The sequence below is a fragment of the Lissotriton helveticus genome, chromosome 2_1 (genome assembly GCF_964261635.1).
Source record: "Lissotriton helveticus chromosome 2_1, aLisHel1.1, whole genome shotgun sequence".
NCBI lineage: Eukaryota > Metazoa > Chordata > Amphibia > Caudata > Salamandridae > Lissotriton > Lissotriton helveticus.
This window is the reverse complement of record NC_136059.1, coordinates 1,367,560,101-1,367,583,425: the sequence shown is the minus strand read 5'-3', so window position 1 is coordinate 1,367,583,425 and position 23,325 is coordinate 1,367,560,101. Positions and strand designations below refer to the sequence as shown.

Genomic DNA, 23,325 nt, shown 5'->3' with positions numbered 1-23,325 from the left:
GACCCCTAATACGGAACGAAGACAATTACGAAGCCAAATGCCTGATTATCAGGAAAGGGAGTCATTGAATAAGTTAGCACGGAATTGGGCTATGGATACAGCGAGATATGATGTAGAGTCTGTCATGAACGTCTTCCGTCAATGGGATGAACCAACGCAAAGATACGTCTTTGAGCAGATGTGTGTTTTTCTGTGTGAGGATTTGGAAGATAATGGTCAGAAGAGCAACCAGCAAGAGTTGTGTAGTGTACGATTTAAATTTGGGGAGGGTATGATCGTAGGTCCCGATGTTGAAAAAGCAGTTGAGATATTATTATCACATCGAAGTACGGGTGGTAATTCTGGGTCATCATCTGAATGTGGTACATCTAGTACGAAAAGAGCGAGACAGTACCCCATGAGAGAGGTTCCTCCGGTTTGGAGGGAAGGCGATGCAAATGCAGTACCGCCAATTCCGCCTCATTTCCAGCGTGTATGGGTACATGTCCCCTGGAAAAGATCCGAAGTTTTAGCACTCAAGCAGACACTACCCGATCCCCGTAAAAACCCGACTGGGTATTATAAGGAGTTGTCGCAAACTGCAAGCTCATGTATAATGAATTTAGCGGATATAGACATGTTGTTTGGGAACGTTGTTCCCCATCCTTTATGGAGTAAAATCCGTCATACGGATCATGACCAAGAATTAGGTGACTCGTGGGCGAACATTACAACTACAGATGCTAGACAAGTCGGTGGTTTTAAACCTGAGCCGTTAATAGCTGAACTTCCCGGTAGAATTATAGCGTACATGAAGACAATGATGCCTGAAGTACGCGTAAACTGGGACAAACTCTCTGCGTGCAAGCAAAAGAAAGATGAGAATGTGTCTGACTTTTTCACGAGATTTGAGGAAACTTTCACCGACCATAGTGGTCAGGATATGGCTACCGAGGGTGGCCAAAGATTGTTCGTAGACAAATTTGTACATAATTTGCTTCCTGAACTGTGTACTAAACTAAAAGATTCAGAAAGTGCTTGGGCTGTCTCCACGTCAGCGCAGATTTTAGCAAAAGCCCAGTACTATGAAAATAGGCGCAAAGACGAGCTAGATAAGGCAGACAAAAAGACGAAAGATTTAAAAACTAAAATTCTTCTCCAGCAGGCCTATCCGCCTCGTATGGCTAGTCAGCCCAATTATCAGCAACGACAGCAGTATTCGAGAAACGCGCAAGGAAACGAGTTTCCCCATCAGCGTGTTCCGTATGGCCCGAATCAATGTGCGTATTGCAAGGAAGAGGGTCACTTCAAAAGTAATTGTCCGGCTCTTGCGCGACGCTTGAACGGTGTTTCAGGTGTAAGGGGAAGAGGTGTTCAACATGCCCCTAGAGGTAGGGGCCGTGGAAATTTCTCCCAGAACACAGCTTCTTTTCCGCCTCAGAATTCCATGAATAGCTTTGACCAACAGAATAATGCATCGTCTAAGTCTGCTCAGTACTATGCTGACGACTATTACACCGAACACGAAAATGAGGATAACGATTGCTAGGACAGCCATGGACAAAGAGAGGGAGTTGTTTCAGTTCCAGTAGATCAGAATGGACCTTATGTCGAGGTAATTACATCAGGAGTGTCAGAGCCATTTCTGCTGGATACTGGTGCTACAAAAAGTTCTATTATGCACTCGAAACTTCCTGGCGCACCTTTGTCTGGCGAAATGAATGTCTCAGTAGGTTTCTCTGGCGCCCCTGTTAGAAATCCGATCTCTAGTCCTATATTACTTTCTGTTGGCCCATGCGAGTTGGAAGCACCCCTCATTCTTACGACAGGTTGCGGTGAAAATTTGTTAGGTTTGGATTTGCTAAAAAGGTTATATGCGACTCTATACTGTTCCCCCTTGGGAGTACAACTTACTTTAGGTAAGAAAGTCATTTCTCCAATGTATTTGTCAAAGGAAAATATTCCAACTGTATTGTCATCACTCCCTGATATACTTTGGGCTAATGGTTCTAATGATGTCGGTCGTTTGGAGATAGCACCGTATGTCATAACTTTGAAAGCCAACGTTAGGTTGCCACGTATTCCCCAATACAAAATATCTAGCGAATGCGAAAAGGCGTTGTTAACGATCGTTTATGATCTGATCGATAAAGATGTTATCGAAGAAACAACAGGTAACGTTTGTAGCAGTCCAGTTTTGCCCGTCTTAAAACGTACTGATCCTTCACAACCGCCTGTGTACAGGTTCGTGATTGATCTCAGAGAAGTGAATAAGGTAGTTATCCTGCAGTTTCCAGTTGTCCCCGACATTACTGCTTTATTGACAATGGTTCCAGCTTCAGCAGCTTGGTTCTCGGTGATTGACTTGAAGAACGCTTTCTTCAGCATCCCGATTGCTGAAGAGAGTAGAGACCTTCTCGGCTTCAATTTAGGAGGACGAAGCTTCCGCTTCAAGTGCGCTCCTCAAGGCTACTGCGAAAGCCCATCAATATTCAGTCAAGCTCTGAAAACACAACTAGACACAATTGTGCTGCCAGATGGGTCAACTTTGATTCAGTACGTAGACGATCTGCTGATCGCTGCAGACACTGAAGAAATTTGCAAGCAAGCCACGTTGTCATTATTGCATCACTTATGTGACATGAAGCACAAAGTCTCTCTTTCCAAACTACAATTTTGTCGACAAGACGTAACCTACTTAGGTCACATCTTATCGAAGGAGGGAAGGAGACTGACACCAGAAAGAATACAGGCAATCGCAGAACTAAGTGCCCCAAGGACACAGAGAGAGGTTCGAGCCTTCTTGGGCATTACATCGTACTGTAGACAATGGATACCGAATTTCTCATTACTAGCTAAACCCTTGCTGGCACTACTCTGCAAAGACACACCCAATCCTATGCCCTGGTCTGAAGATTGTCAGACGAGTTTCCACGAGTTGCGTGATGCATTATGTTCGGCTCCTGTGTTGGGAAACCCCAACTACAGTAAGCCTTTTACATTATATGTCCACGAAAAGGAAGGTTGTGCATTATCAGTCTTAACGCAATACTTTGGGGACAAACAGCGCCCATGCGCGTATTTTTCGGCAACTCTAGATCCTGTGGCTAAAGCCCTTCCAAGTTGTCTGAGAGCAACCGCCGCAGCAGCTGTCTGCATTCGACAGTCTGCTGGATTAGTCATGAATAATACTCTGATCGTTATGGTTCCGCATGCAGTAGACATTTTGCTAAATAGGACAAAGATACAACACCTCACTAGCGCTCGACTATCCAGTTACGAACTTACACTGCTAGCAATTCACATCCACATAAGGAGGTGTGATACACTCAACCCCGCTACGCTACTTCCCATCCCGACAGAAACAGACACAGACAAAATTGATAACCATGACTGCTGCTTTAGGACAGAAGAAGAGACAAAAGGGAGAGTAGACTTACAGGACACTCCCCTTCCCGAATGCAATGATACTTTATGGGTTGATGGTTCATGCTTCAAGTTGCCGAATGGTGATACGACTACAGCATATGCCGTAACGACATTACACACCATTATAGAGACCGCGCGCATTTCCCACAATTCTGCACAAGCTGCAGAGCTGATTGCGCTTACTAGAGCATGTGTGTTGGCGAAAGGAAAGCGAGTGAATGTGTACACTGACAGCAATACGCCTTTGGTGTGGCTCACAGTTTTGGGAGATTGTGGCGTGAACGTGGGTTCTTTACGTCACATGGTACAAAGATACAACATGGTCAGCTAGTTAATGAGCTCCTTGAGTCACTGACCTTGCCACTACAAGTTGCCATCATAAAATGCAGTGCACACAAAAAGATTCAGGATGATGTTGGCCGCGGGAATGCATTTGCAGACGAGGTTGCGAAAGAAACTGCAAGAAACACAATGAGTCGAATGTATGTTGTGGGTCCCGCTAGATGGATTGCTGATGTGGGAATGTGTGAGGACACCATTGACAGCGTGAAATCGATACAAGCCGAGGCCACTGAGAACGAGGTGAATGAATGGAGAGAAAGCACAGGTAGATTAGATGCGAATGGTTGTTGGGTCGAACTATCAGAACACCAGCGATGGCTATTACCTAATGTATACGTACTTGCAGTAGTAACGATGGCTCACGGAATGGCGCACATCAGTTCGAAAGGAATATGTAAACTATTGGCCCCAGTATGGCAGAATAGTAATATCCCAAAATATGCAGAGAATGTGGTCAGAAACTGTATGGTGTGTTTGAAGTACAATCCCGGTAGGGGAACCCCAACTCCAGCTGGTCATTTTGCGCCTCCAACGTACCCGTTCGAGGTTCTGCAGCTCGATTTCATCCACATGGAGAGGTGCAACAATCTGAAGTATGTGCTCGTCGTTGTTTGCGCCTTCTCCAGGTGGATGGAAGCGTACCCCCTTAAGGACAATACCGCCTTGTCAACTGCCAAAGCCCTTGTCAAAGAGTTCTTCCCGAGGTTTGGTATGCCTAGAATTGTCTGGAGTGATAATGGAAGTGAATTCGTAGGATGCGTGGTGAAGAGAGTGTGTGAGTGTCTAGGCATACACCAAAAATTCCACGCTGCAAATCACCCCCAATCAGCTGGATTAGTAGAGTGCTACAATGGCACTTTAAAACTCAAACTAGCCAAGATCCAAGCCAGTACAGGTCTTAAATGGCCCGACGCCTTGCCTCTAGCACTCTTGTCAACCAGAATGACTGTGCATTCCAGATTAGGACTTAGCCCCCACGAGATAGTGTTTGGCCGCCCAGCCAACGTCTGGGGCGTGCCAAGACCAAAGAAGCTCAGTGAAATAGAACACCCCGTACTGCTTGACTATTTGTGCGAATTGACAACTAAATTGCGTGTTTTACACCAACAGGTTCACAGTTCCTCTCCGCCAGCCTCTGACGATCCAGGCCACCTCATCAAACCCGGCACGTGGGTCCTGGTGCGGAACTTCCAGCGCACCAACAACGAACAACCGAGGTGGACCGGACCGCACCTGGTACTTCTTTCCACGACATCTGCCGTTCGGGTGGAAGGCAAAAAGAACTGGGTACATGGGACCCATTGTAAACGGGTCCCTCTACCCCTTCCATACGACCGGTGGGTCAATAAAGGACTTGCCGACTCCGAGACAGAATCCGTACCTCGCTTCATCCCTTTCAGCGATGCACGTTTGAAAGAAACTAGTACCGAAAAGGAGAGTGATCATATTTTACAAGGACTTGTGTCACCGTCTATGCAATTGGACACTACCGAACCCGAGACATTGTTTGAAGACCACACCGTACCTGGGAAACGACGGTACAACCTAAGGTCTAGACAAAGAGACTAAAAAAAATGCAAACTAATGTGAATTTCTTTTCCCCTAAGAACTATTTTTGATTTTTTCAGCTCTCTCGTCCCAGGGAACTTGCTCATTTTTGATTTGCGAACCGCCATCCGGTTCTGCTGCTAGGGTCGCGGTTGAAGTCTGGGGAGTGCAACTGGGGAAGTTTTAGGTCCACAGTTCTGTTTGGTCCACGGGAGTTACCCCGGACTGAACAGAGCGCGCTCCCTGGCGGAATCAATCTACCACCGCGGGCAGCAACTAGAGGATGGAGTTTCCTAGGGTAGAGAGACCTATCAGACTCACGAACTTTGAAAAACAGTTATGCACGATACTGTCCAAAAGAAGATTCCTGATAATATGTGTTTTAATGTCATGTAGCATAGTTGTGTTTTTGACTGGTTATACTCTATTCGTATTTAAAGTTACCTTTTTGAATGACACCCAGCCACCACCTCCTCCTACTATTTCTCCACACTACTTTCACCCTCTACCTGAACACGAGTCTGCCCGAAGACTCGAATTTGTAAATAACTCTTTCATTCAACTTCTACACCAACACCAGTCCATAATGAACACCTCGAACTGTTGGATATGCGGACTCATGCCACACACAACTGATAAGGGGATCCCATACTTCATTCTGCCATTCAGTTATTATGGTTCTTTGTGGGCTTTCCAGACCATGTTCCTATTCGCCCTAGAACCATACCCGACCCGTTCCACTGAGAGCGATTCCAGTAACAAGGCACTAATTGCAGGGATAAGAAATATGAGTAGGGATATCGACACATATCTGACAATCCCCAAAGATGAACTCAGTCCCTACACCCGTTGGAACGTGACCAAACATGGGGTTTACCTGATCAAGAGCCAGGCAGCAAAGAAATCCCGCCCAGTTTGGGTAGTGCCCCACCGAGGTCATTTATGTTTACAGGGTATTGGTAGGGATCCCACGGCACAGTTAGGAAAGAGCATTTGCACAGAAACATATGTGTTCGCTTCCCGAACTTCCCCTATACTCTTAGCAGCCAAAGGCACGTATTTCGTCTGCCACGACCAAGCCTACACGTGGTTGCCCCCTGACTTCTCAGGTACATGTTTCATCTCATTTCTGCTGCCTCCCACCTACACGGCCAGAGCAGATTACCATCGGACAAGGACAGCTCGGGGTGTCGTGAGTAAAGACGACACCGCAAGTCAGGAATTCGCTGACTTTGCAAAGGGTTTTCTGCAATTTTGGGGGCCTATGGTGAACAGCAGGAATATTCGTCAGTTAGCAAGGATAGTTGAATCCGCAGTGATTGAAACGGCCGGAGCCCTTGGCAATTTGACAACTGAGCTTCAGTCGGATCGACTTATGACCCTTCAGAACCGAGTTGCCCTAGATATCATACTCGCCGATTGTGGTGGTGTGTGTAGAGTCATCCAATCCAGTTGTTGTATATTCATCCCTGATAATGCGCCGACAGTGTACCAGGCCATCTCTAAACTACATGAAATATCTGGTTCCCTTCACGTTGAGAAAGGGGATTGGTCCTTGCTGGGGTGGTTCTGGGAACTGATCACCGGCTGGGGATGGAAAACACTGATCTTCATTGGGATGATCTTAGCACTTCTGTTTATGTTCTGCCTATGTGTACAGTGCGCTCCTGCACTATGTGGCCTCTGTGCTACTTCGTGTGTACGGAAGCCTGTGTCAAGGGACGAACGGAGTAACAGAATGATGCTACAGCAGCATCTCCACGAATTTCTCCATACCGATTTTGACTCAGATTAACGTGAGTTATTGCCTTACATAAGGGCAAAAGGAGGGTCTGTGGTTCTGAAAATCTGGACCCTGTTGTTATCCCGATATCGAGGTCCAATACCCGTGTCACAAAACATCAACATACCATGACGAATTTAGTATCAACTAACCGATAATGACTAGGACATCATCCCTATGCATTTGCGTCATGATCGGAGGTTGCCAACACCCCTAAATCATAGTTTCCGTTCCGACCCTTTAAACTCCATTTGTAAGCAGCATCCATCTTGTACCTTGCCCTCATGATAAGTCAATTAAAGGTCGAGCTTGATCCAAAAGGACACGTCCACCTTCCCTGACTTCCCCCTGACCTGTCCCAACTGACTCCACTGCCTTCAGCCAGACCTGTTTGGGCAGCTCCTCGCCCAGTGGCCGAATACGATAGCATCAATGCATAACATTCCACAAACCATTCACTGCATACAGACCATGCTTTCTGCAAACATGCAACTGTCCACGTTCCTTGTTTATGGCCAGTTTTATGACTAGGAGGTGCCCTTCTTTATTGAGGTTTCATCGATATCTGATGGGAGTTCCGGGCCTAACTGGGTAATCTATCAACGAACTGGACATCTAAAATGTGGGCTTGCTTACATGACTTCGCTGTTTGTATTATTGTAGAAATATGTGTATAGCCATATCATAAACTCAAGAATTCTTGCTCGAAGCTATTACTTTTGTATATAAGGAGAAGGCTGGTTCTGTAAAAACGAACAGTCTCCCGAGAACCTACTATCCGTGTGGTGTACTTCTGGGACACGTGTTACTTGGTAGCTACCAATAAAACTTGAGCTTTGACTGCGACTAGAAGACTCCGTGTTTCTGTGGTACGGAACAAGGGAGAACTCAGAGGTCTTCGGGTGTTATCCCCTGGCACCAACGGGTTCCTAAAAACCCGTTACCTCACACCCCCCCAACAAACACAAATGAACTTCAAATGTTTTCTTTTGAAAATAACTTTGTGTCTCATTTATTTTACCATAATATAAAGAAAGATGATACAAAAATAAAATATATATGAAATCTTACCCCACAGCTGTCCCTACCCTCCCCTAACCCCAACCAAATTTCCAAGTTCAATGTAAACCCCAACACCCAATTCCCACCCACCAACAAAAGGATTGAAAAAAGGGCAAACAAACAGGGTCCATCTCAAAGCCGGCGGGCTTTCAAGTGTTTGTCCACAATGAGCTTCACCCGCTCCTCCATTTCATCCTCGAGCCTCGCTACCCGGAGGAGAATCTTTTTTTGAAAATCACGGCACCTACACTGGCATGCATGTTGTGGGGGGGCGGCCGATGATGAAAAAATCCGGCGGCGGGCGGCTGCCTGACCACGGCGACATACTCCTGCAGGCTTGGGGGCCGGGGCATTGGAAGAGGCAGCAGCTGCTGCCGCCGCCTCCTCCTCCTCCTCGGCCTGAGCCACCAGCCGGCGGTAGGCCTCAACGATGGCCTGCAGTTTCCGCTGCCGGGCCCGGACTGCCAACTCCTTTCTTGTTGGTTTTGAAGGAGTAACTATAAAGAAAGAGACAGAATTGTTGTAATCCAAAATCCCAGCAAATCAAGAACACAAAATGTATTCAACACATAGTGACACAGTACAGTAGCACTAGCAAGCAAGCTGAGTACAAAAAATTGTGTTGCATCTACGGCCTATATAATTAATTTGTTGGACTTTTTGGCACGGCATTTTAGCCTGCCCTATTAGCATGGGTGTACTTCAACGGTCACACACATACGAACAACTGTCTTTTTCATATCTCGTTTTATATCATATACTCTGCTGCCGGGAACAGTCTCAAACTAACATTAATTAACAGGGGGCAGCTAGTAGTAAATGTCTAGTAGAGACTATCATTCTTTATATCGCGCAACAAACCTTAGGTGGTTTGTGTTTCACCAGCAATGACCCATACATCCAGTCGTCCCCTCCTTCCCTTGCCTTTGGGTTTGACCAAAACACCGCTGCTGAGACTATACTAGCCACCGATATTGGGTGTGTCTCCCAACCACGCAGGCAGCTGTGTTTTCCCCTTTCCATGCTTCCACAACAACCCATGCATCCGACTGCTATCAGCCACCTGCATTGCTGTTTCCAAAGTATCCTTCTATATTAGATGATTGGTGCTTTTTCCTTGCTCCTTTCATCATACTTAAAATCGATCTCCTTAGTGTTGTTAATCCATCGCGGTCATGTTGTGGATAAGACTTAGTCTGCCACCAACCTTTCACAGCTGAGTTGTAGTCAGATAGAAGAGGCCTGTTATTTTATCAATTCTCGCCGGTGGTAATGCTAAGCATGGTAAATTCGCTAATGACAAATAAAGGTGGCGTCATATACTGTCCAGTAGAACTTCAAGTTCGAGTACAGTGAGGAAGTTTTCCCCTCCCACCAAGTAATGCGGATCACTATTGAATGTAACTTACCATCGCCCACCGCTGTTGGATCCTCCCCCACGGCTGCTGGTTCTGGTGTAGGTGCCTCTGGTCCTCCTGTCCCCTCCGGGATCGCCTCTGCTGACGCTGCGCCGCTGTCCCCGTCGGCACTGGTGGATGGTACCGGTCCTGCACCTATAAAAATAAGTACACCTTTTTAGATGGATGCACAGCCCCCATTGTACTTGTTCACCAAGAATGGAGTTCTGCAAAACAGTTAAGTACAACGTAATCAGTAGTAGTCCACATTGCATAGTACAGCAGAGTCATTTGTTATGGTATGGTACCCAAGCTCATCTCATCTGCTACTCTAGTCCTTGGAAATTTGAACTGAACCATGTAACCTTTGTACATCAATGTATACAGTTTTGCGCATGCTACCTCGCAGCTTGTTGCGCAGTACGAGAAGACGCCTTTGAGGCCACATGATTGTTCAATGCATACACCTGAAGAGGTTGGAAAATAAAAAGGCCCGTATTTACTTTTTTTATGTGGATTGTGGAATCGAGTTTGCTTAAAGGTTACACCTTTTTTTTAGCATGACTGGAAAAAACTTGCATAAATGTATTTCATACTGTCTAACGTGCACCACTTTTGTCATTATTTATCGGCAGATGAGAAGATTTTCTTCTACGAAGCAGAGATTTCCAGAGCTTACCAAAAAGAGGCATATGTAACCAGTATACGTTCAATGGTGAGGGGTCTCCGACATTTCCCACATTTCCCTATCGTGCACTATTAGCTGTACAAATGTAGATTACTTTATTCAGCCTTTTTTAACTCTGGATTTTTTCTGGTGGGCCCCTTGACGTATTTCACGGAACAACTTAAAAACATTGATGTTACTTACTTACTTCTAACAAAATAAAGCTTTTGAAGTACCACATTGACTCTGAAGTATATTTTCAGTGTCTGTTGTCTTGTAGACTTACACGAGTGAGTGAGCAAAAGGGGGTTACTTAGGTTATGGATTGTGTAATAAAAAAAGCATTGGGCATCTTGGTATTGGGGTTCAGGAGTGGGATAATTGAATAATTGACCAATGACTGAGCCCATATAGGTTGTTGTTCAGTGAATTGTGGGTTCCTCAGAGTTCTGTGACTGAGGTGTAAGTAAGGTCCAACCTGCCTATCACCAACATCCAATTTTCTGGTGCATACATAGTTATGTATGTGACTGCATAGAAGAATACCCACAAGAGTAGTAGTGGTATACTAATGTTTACAAAATACTAGACCACATCTGGATGCATACTTGGTTGGTGTCAATTGGCAAAGCAGAGACATTACAGAGGAAAAAGCATAAGACAGGAGTGGACCCTGTGCCTACAGCTATTCTATCACAGATTTTTTGAAAAGATTAATACCTTAACTAAAGAGTGGGCAACAGGGCAAGCTTACCTACAGACAGTCTAATACTAGTAGTAGCACAGAGAGTCATAGCAGAGGCTCTTTGAAGGAACAGAAAGGCAGGGACAGATACCCAAAAATTTGAAAACATAATGAAAATCAAAAAAGCATTTGTCAAAATTTATTTAGGAAGGAAATGTCATTAATCGGTTGGAAAAAAAAGCTCTGTTAGAAAGTTAGGGAAATATCATTGTTCCAAAAGAAAGCACTGTTGGACTTACTGGGGACAGCAGCAGGATCCTCAGTAGAGGAGCTCTGGGCCTGTGGTTCACCCGCCGACTCGGTCCCAGCCTTCTGCTTGCCCCTGGGTTCTGTGGTTCATGTAAGAAATAATAAAGAAAGAGAAAAACATTGAGTGCTGTGAAACATAGACATCATTTCAAAAACCACTGCTAGAACATTAAAAGAAACAAACATTGATCTACCATGACTACTGCCTTGCAGGATTCACTGACTGTATACTTGGAGAAAACAACTCAAATGTTCCATAAACATTCTTCTTGCAGATTACTAAGTAACACAGAGGCAGTAACACCTGAACAACACCACCGATTCAAGAATGGGGTAAGCAATTATCTGTAAGTAGGCATTTCTTTCTTATTTTTCCCAGCAAAATGCATAGATAGTTCGGCTACTGACTGAATGCTACTGCTGCTAAGCCTACCCACTCACTAAACAAACTACATCAGTTCTATGGAGGGGTGAGGCAGGGGCAGCTCTAGGCTCATGGTGGTCCTGGGCATGGAGCGTAGGTAGGGGGCCCCGGAAGAGGAGGTCGGGGCGGAGCACGGAGGCCAGTGAAGTGGGGGGAGTCAGGGTGTTTGGAAGTGGAACAGAGCCGGAGGCACCAAATCCCTGCAAGGGGCCGCCACGCAAATATGTATCCATCCATCCTCAGAGGATTATTAAATTAAGGATATATATTGATGTGGTGTCCCCTGGCGTTTGGTGGCCCTGTGCACTTGCACAGCTTGCACATGCGAAAGCCGGCCCTGGCTGAGGTAAAGTAACTTTAGCATTCATTGCCAGAGGAGGATTCATGCAGAAGAGAAGGCCGTGAAAAAAATGATACAATATGCAAACTACGTACAATTATCCATCCACCGCTATTTCACTGACGGACAAAGGAAGGACAAGACTCTATTAATAGCATTAACTAACTTCAGTTCTCTACAATAAAGAAAATCTCACATCAATAAACAGCAAAAGCTAGCGCCAAGTTGAAACAACACGCAAGAGTCAGTGAAGAAGAGCAGCACAGACCAGTGTCATACAATTACAGTAGATATAACGGAATACATCGGAAATGTAACTAGGAGCACCACTCATCGCGTTACTTATTCAGCCAAGATTTAGAAAGATACAATAACAATACTTATACTACAATAGAGATACATATATATATATATATATATATACATATATATATATACATATATATATACAATTATACACACACTTTTTTTTTTGGGTAGCCACTCACCAACACCCACGACCTCGACACCAAGCAGGTCCAAGAGGTCCTGCTCCCGGTCCAAAATGTCTGCCCAGCGGTGGGTCAGCTGATGGTGGGTACGCCGGATACCGGAGCAGCGGCAGACTGCCCGGCGCACCTTCGCCCACCGCCGGAGACGCTCTTCAATCTGGTAGCCGGAGCGGGGCCTGCCGCCTGCTGCCAAGGTCAAGGGGAGGTGGCGCTGGAGAAAAAAGACCAGGGCAGCCACCTCCTCCTCCCCAAAAAGTTGGCGGGCCGTCACCCCTGAGGGGCGCATTCTGCGGCAAGGCAGCCGGGTTTTTTGGGGCACAGGCGCCTTGCCCTTTGAGCCGCCGATGCTGCTGGCGCCCTTCACCATGGTTCTGGGTGGAGGGGAGAAGAAAAGTTCAAGACAAAAAGGTAGGGGAAAGAAGAAGCAAGGTAAAAGAAGGAAGTAAAATAAAACAATAGAAAAGTTGAAAAAAAGTTGTAAAAGTAGAAATAAAATGAAAAATATAAACCTAGGCACAGAGAGAGATAGGTAATAACTAAAGAAAGTTTGAAAAAGTGGGTAAAAAGATCAGGATTGAAGAGATATCAGCTAGATGCTAAAGTAGGCCCAAAACCATAGCCAGAGTGTGAAATCCAAGATGGCTGCGCCCGTCGCGACCGCGTGGGTAGGTTCGCGCGATATTTAGCGCGATCACGCACTTTTGTAGTGCGAACGAGAAGATGAGTTCCCGAACATGTCTTGCACAACGCGAACACGTGACTTGTGACCCGGAACAGGAAATAAGGGAACGCAAGCGGGCGGGACAAACCTCTTGGGTAACTTAGCGCGCTAGCCATCCCGAGCATGCAGGCAGCACCCCGAACACGCGCACCGCGCTCCCGAAGACGAAAAACGGCGCGCGAACGGGTCTAGCAAGCAACTAAGCATGTCCGCGGAGCTACGCGAAGCTCGCGGAGTGCAAGTGCGTCTTCGCGTAGCTCCGCGGAGTGCGGCTCCGCGAACTACGCCCAGGGTTAGTATTGACCCCCTATGCTGGGCTCCCTTGGCTACTTGGCGGGGACTTTAATATGGTGCTGGATGTTCACATGGACAGATCTTCCCCCCCCCTCCGCACGACAGCGGGGGTGTCCAATGCACAGGCGCTCTCGAACTGGCTCTCGAACTGGGCGCTACAAGATTTGTGGCGCACCCTCCACCCAACCGAAATAATCTACTCCTATTACTCAGCAGTCCACAATTTGCATGTCCGATTGGATAGGATGGTGGGTTCTCAGTCTTTGCTCCCGCTTGTTGCGCAATCAGAATATCTGGGGCAGACACACTCCGACCATAACCCCCTATGGTTCCAGATCAGCTGGGAGGCAGACCGCCTGCCTGTGCCCACATGGCGACTCCAGCCGTGCGCGCTGGAGGACTTAGAGTTTCGCTCGTCCCTGGGAACGGCTATTCTAACATATTTTGATATTAATTAAGATACGGCCAGCAGCGTGCTAGTAGAATGGTACGCCCACAAAGTGGCTGTCAAGGGACACTGCCTGGGGGCCACGTGGAATATACGTAAGATGCTATCAACCTCCCTTACACGCTTAGAAGCCGAGCTATTACGATCTGAACATGAAGGAGAAGGGGGGGCAGACATTCGTGTCAGCTGGGGGAACTTCGCGCCCAGCACGCGGAACTTCGGGAACGTTTTCAATGCCATAACTACATGGCGCACACGGCCGGAACCCAGGCCAGGGCTGATAGAGCAGGCCGCCTGCTGGCCAGGCTGCTACGACAAGAGGGAAGTCGCGCTCCAATAGGAGCAATTTGCACGGCGGAGGGAACTCTGGTGTACAAGCAGCACGAGATACACCGAGTTCTAACTGATCACTGCACACAATTATACAGAGCCAGAGGAATTGGCCCCAGACATTTCTTGGAGGGATTCTTGGACTCTATCCAACTGCCCATGGTTTCAGAGGAGCACAAGGAGGCGCTTAATGACCCTCTCTCCTTAGAGGAAATTGGGGAGGCGATTTAATCCATGGCTTCTGGGAAGACGCCAGGGCCAGATGGTCTGCCTGCTGAGTACTACAAAGCGTACCGTGAGTCCCTGACGCCATTACTTCACACGTTATATAGCACAGCGATAGAGGAGGGAACATTACCCCCTTCGATGCGGAAGGCATACCTGCTCTCCCTGCTGAAACCCGATAGAGACCCCACCGCTTTAGGATCATATAGACCCCTGGCGATGTAGATTGCAAAATCCAAGCAAAAGTATTGGTGGAACAACTGGCGCCGGTGGTCCCCCACCTAGTTCACGCTGACCAGAATGGGTTTGTCCCTGCAAGGTGTACGTCGCTGAACTTACGGAGATACTTCAGGGTGGTGGCCAAAGCCACACGGGAGTGGCCCAGGGCGGGATGTCTCAACCTAGACCTGGAGAAGGCATTTGACTGCTTAGAATGGGGCTACCTGTCGGCGGTGCTGCTGCGATATGGGTTGGACATGGGGCTCCTCCAAATGGTCGATCTATTATACAAAAACCCCACAGTCAGAGTACGGCTAGGCCCATACGTCTCTACTGCCATACCAGTGGGTGGAGGCACCAGGCAGGGGTGCCCTTTATCCCCGTTACCGTTCGCACTGGCAAATGAGCCCCTAGCCTCTGCAATGCGTGCGACTCTGGGGGATGGCATACCGTTGGGGGATGCTGTCCATCAAGTGTTGCTTTACGCAGATTACCTGTTGGTGTACGTGAAGGACATAGGACGCATACCTGAACAGCTAGCCCAACTGCTGCAGACCTTCGCCACCATCTCGGGGCTCCGAGTGAATGCGAGTAAATCCTGCCTTTACGCTTTTGGGGAGGGGAATGTTGACCTGGGGTACTCTCTTGGAGGTACACGAGTCCTCTGGAGGGAGGGTACCTTCCGGTACCTAGTAGTACAGATCCACCGCCAACCAACTGACCTGTTTGATGGGAACCTTGGGAGGGCAGTTACAGCACTTAAATCGCAGGTGCGCTTCTGGAACACACTTCCGCTGAAGACCACGGGAGGGTGGTGCTCGCCAAAATGGTCATGCTCCCTCGTCTTCTGTGCTACTTTGCTAATTTGGCCCTATTTATTCTGGCGGCCTTCTTTACCATGCTCACTCGGCTGTTAAGGGACTTTATCTGGGGCACCGCTAGGCATAGACTGGCACTAGCAAAGTTATATCTGCCAATGGATCAGGGAGGACTGGCTGCGCCTTGTTTTGAACACTATTACCTTGCCGTCCAACTGCAGTGGGTCACTGGCTGGCTGGCAGACAGGGGTAGAGACAACACGGCAACAATACTGCCGCCATACTCGTTGGAACAAATAACCAGGCTTTTTCACCCTGCCGCTAATGTCGTGCGGCCGCCACCGCTCCATCAAGTGTCACTTTACGCAGACGACTTGTTGGTGTACGTGAAGGACATAGGACGCATACCTAAACAGCTAGCCCAACTGCTGCAGACCTTCTCCACCATCTCTGGGCTCCGAGTGAATGCCGGTAAATCCTGCCTTTATGCTTTTGGGGAGGGGAATGTCGACCCGGGGTACTCTCTTGTAGGTACACGAGTCCAGTGGAGGGAGGGTAACTTCCGTTACCTGAGAATACAGATCTACCGCCAACCAACTGACCTGTTTGATGGGAACCTGGGGAGGGCAGTTACGGCACTTAAATCGCAGGTGCGCTTCTGGAACACACTTCCGCTGATGACCACGGGCAGGGTGGCGCTCGCCAAAATGGTCATGCTCCCTCGTCTCCTGTACTACTTCGTTAATTTGCCCCTATTTATTCAGGCAGCCTTCTTTACCATGCTCACTAGGCTGTTAAGGGACTTTATCTGGGGTACCACTAGGCATAGACTGGCACTAGCGAAGTTAAATCTGCCAACGGATCAGGGATGCCTGGCTGCGCCTTGTTTTGAACACTATTAACTTGCCGCCCAACTGCAAGGGGTCGCTGGCTGGCTGGCAGACAGGGGTAGAGACGACACGGCCACAATACTGCCGCCATATTAGCTGGAACAAATAACCAGGTTTTTTCACCCTGCCACTAATGTCGTGCGGCCGACGCCGCTCCTCTTAGCTGTGGCATACAAATGTTATCGGAGGGATTTATATATCACTAAAAATATCCCTTACGCACCTGCAATACCTCTGGAAGGATCCCCAGTGGTGAAGGGGTGCTTACGGCTCCTACACTTGCAGAATGGCGGGAGGCTGATATTCATACACTCTGGGATTTATACCGGGATGGTGAGCTCACACCATACGAGTTCCTGGTGGCAGAGGAGGGGCTACCACCCTGGGGTTTTTTTGCACATCGCTCCCTGATAGCGAAGCTGACTGCCAAATGGGGGGTTATGACCATGGAGCCCAGTCAACATCTAACCATACAGTATCTACACGTTATGGGGAAAGGCAAGCACCTGGTCCGCTGGTTTGCGGCGTCGATGCGGACACCTGCAGCCTTCAACTTAGAACCACTCCGCCGTAAATGGGAATTGGATCTGGAGCGACAAATGGCCGATAAGGAATGGGAAAGGATGCTAAAAAGACCCGTGTGTATTCCTAGAAACATGAGGTTCCACCAAATCCAGCTATTCATCGTCCATAGTGCATACCTCACACCCGAGCTGATTAACAGGTACTTTCATTGTAATGATGCGCAGAGCCCTAGGTGTAGCGAGCAAGGGGCGGGATTTTACATATGCTATGGAGTTGCCCTAGGCTAGGTACATACTGGCGCACAATCAGTGGGCGGCTGCAGGGTTGCACAGGTCGCAACAGACCCTTTGACTGGCCCAAGCACCTGTTACACCACTTTAGGAGGAACCCTAAGGACAAGGTAACGTCCCTGTTCCTGGATCTGGGACTAGTGGTTGCAAAACGCCTCCTCACGAAGAGGTGGAAGGCCCATGACCCACTGCACACGAGTGTGTGGAGCTCCTCACTTCAGGCATGGGCTAGGGCAGAGGGGATTGCCATTTGAAGGGAGGAAACACTGGGTCTGCGGAAGGAGGCTATAGCGGCTCACTAGGAACAGATACTTTGTGCGCTTCAGGGGAATGTGAGGGACACGGGAGACACTCTGAGGGAACGGATAATGTTCACACAAGCTGAGGCACGCCATCTACTAATGCGCTGACGTGATATTCCAGTAAACTTTACCCTTGTTCTAGTTCCTGTACGTGTGCAGTCACGCTAATGCAATCACAGCCATGAAACACATTGAGGGCCCCGGGGGCGGGATGTGGGGAAGGGGAGAGGGTGTTAAATGTACTTGCACTGGTTTATGCTGCTAATGTTATGGTTCCTTTGTTTCATACGTAAACCATCTGTTTAAATAACCAAAGTGAATGGCCAGTACAGAACCGCACATACTGTCAGGAGGTTAACACACTGCTTCTATACTGTAACTTCAGAGGTTGCATCACGACTTTCGTATCTAAGTTACAGTTGTTCCTGCGTGAGCGCTCCGCTTTCTAATTAAAGTACAGTCAGAAAGCATACGAATCCTATTTTGCTACACATCCAAAAGTTGGCAAGCATCCTTATGCATGGATGTAAGTTTATATATGAGATGCCTGACATGATTATGTGAAAACTATAACCAATAAAAACAGATTTGACAATGTGCTTCTGAAATGTTATGCATATGTAATTTTTTCCGCAGTGAGCCTAACTGGCTCGCTTTTGTTGGCCCAGATGCAGAAATGTTCCCAGTGACCCATTCTCTAGACATACCCACACCCTGTGATGCTCCAAGTAGCTTAACCTCACTGCATATGTTGCCACCCAGGCGACCATTTTCACTGGTTAGCCATGGATACTTTTCTTTAAATTGAGCCCACTGATTATGGTCCCAACACTCTGGCAAGCTGGTATCACTTTCAAAACTGGCACCAGCATCCAAGATCTTTGTTGAAGAGTCTTCCAGTGGAGAAGGTTGAATCGATCCTTGGCTTGATATCATACTCTCTGTATGTTGTGCAGGTACATCTTTCAAGCACGCACTGGGCTGTACTAGGCTATTTTCAGAATCAAACCGTGATCTCTTGTTCGCAATTGCAAAGAAATCCATGATGCTGGATTTGCGTTTGCTTATTTCTGTAGAAAGCAGAAAGCATTGGGTCAGCTATATTTTTTGCATTGGTCGCTCTCATATTCACTGATGGTTGGTGAGGAGAAAAAAATTGCAAAATTGCTTGGCAAAAATATTTTTCGTATTACTTCTGGCACTTAGGAAAATGTTTGTGGCCCAATGAGCCACCCATCCCGGTTTGTGGTGGTATTACAATCAAAAACAAGCATTTGCAATGCAATAGGTCTCGCATTAGGAAATTTTGAGCTATTGGTATTGTAAATGGCAATTTTTTTAATTTCTGTGTTGGTTTTGAAAATAGCTAAATTAATAGCTTTGTCATTTATAATGCCAATAGTTTTAACTTTCGCAAATGTGACACCTATAGCATTTGTAATGCAATGTGTTGTATGTACGTGACTTAGATGTATTGCTATTACAAATAACAATGGCTTTTACTTTTTTTAAATAATTAATACTTAAATAAAAGTTATTGTAATTTATAATAGCAATAGCTTAAACTTTTGTAAATAACTTTTGTGAAGATTGTGTTCAGTGTATTTTATTGGGACGAAAATCCAAGAACAGAAGTGAAATTTTAACATCTTTCTGTGACATTTGTAATAAAGCTTGAAACATTGAGAGAACATATTTGAACCAGTTGTTGTTGAATGGTTGCACAGATTGATGCTGTGATGGCGCGGAGTGATGTTGTGGTGGCGACGAGTGATGCTGTGGCGTTCAGTGATGCTGTGGTAGCGCATAGTGATGTTGTGGGCCCCTGAGCGATGTTGTGGTGGTGCTGAGTGGTGCTGAGTGATGCTGTGGTGGTGCTGAGTGGTGATGTGGTGGAGCTGAGTGATGCTGTGGTGGCGCTGAGTGATGCTGTAGTGGTGCTGAATGATGCTGTGGTGGTGTGGTGGTGCTGACAGGTGCTGAGTGATAATGTGGTGGTGCTGTGGTGGTGCTGAGTGGTGCTGAGTGATAATGTGGTGGTGCTGAGTGATAATGTGGTGGTGCTGAGTGGTGCTGTGGTGATGCTGAGTGATAATGTGGTGGTGCTGAGTGATAATGTGGTGGTGCTGAGTGATAATGTGGTGGTGCGGAGTGAAAATGTGGTGGTGCTGAGTGAAAATGTGGTGGTGCTTAGTGAAAATGTGGTGGTGCTTAGTGATGCTGGGGTAGCGCTGAGTGATAATGTGGTGGTGCTGAGTGACATTGTTTGTACTGAGCAACAATTATAAGGTAGTGAGAGAGACAAGAAAAATACTAGCTATTTACAGTGAAAAGTACAGACCTAGTAGATTAATAAGCAGAGTAAGCAGGAGGTACTGCAGCACATGTCTATGAGCGACGAGCAGCGGCGTACACCAAGAAATTTTAAATCGCGCTTACAAGTATTTTTTAAACATACTATAGTGTAACATTTACGACATCTTTGTTATCACCGAAAATGTCCCTTACCTGAGTCACCAGCAATGAACATTCGCTTTTGTAAGACCAACCTCATCCAACGGTAAAAAAAGGAAATATTTTGCTTTAGTAGTATGCAGGTTTAAAGAGGAACCGGAGTTGAAAATTCCCAAAAGAGTAAACACAAAGTCGGCAATGAAATAGAGTCACTAGCAATGAACTGGCGCTTTTGTAAATCCTACGGTTAGAAAAAAGGAATTATGTTGCTGTAGTAGTCAGCAGGTTTAAATAGGAGCAAGATTCTAAAAGGTCCACTATAGTAAACACAAAGCAGCCAATGAGAACAAATTAGTTTTCACATTTGTTAGAAATGGGATCCCTGGCTGGCCAGGGTTTGCGCCAAAGTCAGTCAGAGACCACCACTCCCAAGTCAGGGCAAGGGAGTTACATGCCAAGATAACCCTGCTCACCCTATAGGTAACGTGGCGCGAGCAGCAAGGCTAAACTTGGAGGCGATGTGAGTTAAGTATTTGCGCACGCACCCCAGCAACAACCCCCAAGGCCCACCACAAAGGAAACTCCACACAAGGTTATATAAAAATAGCCTTTGTATTACACCAAAGCACATTAGATGAAAACACACACTTTACACTGTGCCATGGGCACGGGCAGAATTTACAGGGGATATGTACAAGACAGGGCCACCTGAACCACTGTCAGGAATCAGCACTTTTAGAAGTAACACTTTTAGAAATAGCACTTAGTAAAATTAGCACTTAGAACATAGAATATAGCACAAAGAATGTGGAATATAAATCACTGTAGCACAAATTAGAACAAAGTACACAACCAGTAATCACTGGTAACCAGGACCTCACTAGCACCACCTGCACTAGGAGAAAAAACAACCACCTAAGTATCACAATACCTGTAGGGGTATAAGCACATAACACATGATGCATCAACAATACATTCAGAGGTGTAAGGAACAAGGCACATGACGCATAAAAACACATTCAGAGGTGCATCAAAGGACACATTTGCGCAAAAATCACATTAGCCACAGCCTGTGGCAGTCCCTAGGCCAACTGACCTCCCTAGGGCTAGGACGCCCTGTGTCCCAAATGTCAGGGGCCTAAACCTAGCAGTTGCCCACAAAGTGCTGGGCAACTGGTGCAGACAATGGGGAGGGCCAACGCAGTAGCCTCGCAGGCTCTGGCCAAAAGAAATGCCCCCTAGAGCCTCTCTGGGCTCTCAAAACAAATACAATACCCCCTGAGCCCTCGTGGGCTCTGCACACAAAATGGCCCCCACCGTTGGAGTCCCCCTCCTGGAGACTCGAAGTAACTTGGGGCACCTAGAGCCTCTCCGGGCTCGTGAAATGATTGCCCCCCTGAGCCTCTCGGGGGCTCTACACAAACAATGTGGGCGGGGAGCCTTGGGGGCTCAAAGCAAATAATGCCCCCACGAACCTCTCTGGGCCCGTCACTACCGTTGGAGTCCCTTCTTGGACTCGAGATCGCAAAACGGCCCTCTGGGGCCTCGGGGCTTCAACAATATTGTCCCCTGAGCCTGTCAGGCTCGAGCACCAAATGCGGCCGTTGTCGGAGTCCCTCCTCGGGGGACTCCCATGCAAAGGGAGGCCCCTCGGGCCTCAAGCACACAGACCCTCGCACTGGAGGGGAGGGGCGGGCACCGGCAATGTGACCCGACGCCCCCCTCTCCTTTACGTTGCACCGGCCCCACTCACCGGATCTCTTGCCTTGCGGCGGCTCTCCTCGGCGAGGGCCGCGTCCTCCTGGTCACCCGGTCCGGCTCCTGGGGACCGGGTACTGCTAAAGGCGGCGGACTCTTCTTTGCAGCGGGGATCTCCCTTCCTCACGGGAGCCCCGCAGCCCTGCTCCTCGTGCCCCGGCTTCAAAGGCGGGACTTCCGTCGGGCCGCACAGGGATTGGCTGGCCGCCCAACCACTTCCGGGTCGTCGCGGGCAGCGCGGCGGCCCGTCTCAGGCAGGCAGGGGATGAAGTTACCGAGGGGTGGCTCCCTCGCGTAAAAGCACAAAATTAGCGGCAAGGTCCCTGGCAGGGTGGGCACCTGCCAGGGGGCAACTTAATTACAAATAAGCGAGGTGGGCACTCGCTAGGGCAGGCAAAGTGCTCCCAAGCACTATAGGTAAAGAAAAGCGCTCTCAGCGCTAGGCAGGCATGGAAAAGCGCTCACAGTGCTAAAAGGCACAAATAAAGCGCTCCCAGCGCTGGGGACAAGGGAGAGCGCTCCCCAGGGCTACAGAGAACCAAAAAGGCCAGCAATGAAGTCTTTCAGGTAGGCAGGGGGCAAGGCTGGGCCCAGAGCCAGCTCACTGGGCCTCCAGGCAGGGAGGCAGTCCAAGTGGCGGTCCTCTGGCCCAGCAACAGCAGCAGCCCCCTAAGGCAAGATCCTGGAAGAGAACAAAATGTGAGGGGACACAGCCCCTTCTTATACTAATAAAACCTTTGTCTGTAGGTGCAGGGTGGGGGAGAAACCAGTCGCAGCTGGTTTTGGAGCACCCTTGATGGGCCCAACCACCCTTTTCATTCACTGGCAGGGCTAGGGTCATTAGACTCACCACAGGGGGGCGGAGCCAGCATTGTGTGGGAAAAGCCCAGCCCCATCAGGAACCAGGAGCAGCCCTCCCACACATCACTCATGCTGATCTCTCCACTCACTCCTGGGCAGACCCATCCAGACATCCTGGAGCCTGGCATGCCAGCCAGCTCCAGCCAATCACGCTCCAGCACCCTCACTGCACACACATAGCCATGTCTAGAAGTGGCACTTCCCCACTAGACTATATAACAAAATTAAGGAGTATCACCAAAGATGAGGCTAGACAGCCAATATTGGTGGAATGAGACATTGGTATGAAAGAAGAAGTCCTTCTTTGTTTTTAAGGAACCCCTCACTCACCGACCTGGTCGGTGACATGCTTCATCATCGGGGCCACCTTGACAGCCGAATGCCATCAAGGTGTGCTGCGACACCTGGAATACAGTGGAGCGGGTATGTGGGTGATGAATGTAAAAAAAAAAAAAGGTCAGTGAGTTAAAAATTGTCCTGGTATGACTTATCCAAACATTATTTATTCTAAGACTACTGGACAATATTAAAAACAGTGTATGTTGATACAATAAAGGCTTTAATAGGACCTAGTGTATCTGTGGTATGTGTTAGGTCTACATGTTTCAAACCAAATGGGAGTTACCGGTTTTTCTTCAGGACCAAAATGATGTAAAAGGAGTTGGGTGGTCAGGGTACACTAACACCCTGCCATACCTGCAACCCTTTCAAAACCCTAAATAGCAAATTGCTAA

General features: G+C 47.8%; 1 protein-coding gene across 1 annotated transcript in view; it reads right to left on the bottom strand.

Annotated features, from left to right (window-relative positions):
* Positions 1-8,249: 8,249 nt before the first annotated feature.
* The window catches only part of LOC144819756 (uncharacterized), a 66,961-nt gene continuing 51,885 nt past the window's right edge, over positions 8,250-23,325 (bottom strand). The window contains exons 4-6 of the mRNA XM_078677517.1: positions 11,192-11,281; positions 9,553-9,696; positions 8,250-8,640 (exon numbers count right to left, since the gene is read on the bottom strand). Coding sequence (XP_078533643.1) covers positions 8,276-8,640; positions 9,553-9,696; positions 11,192-11,281 — 599 coding nt within the window. The 3' untranslated portion in view covers positions 8,250-8,275. The remainder of the gene's footprint in view (positions 8,641-9,552; positions 9,697-11,191; positions 11,282-23,325) is intronic.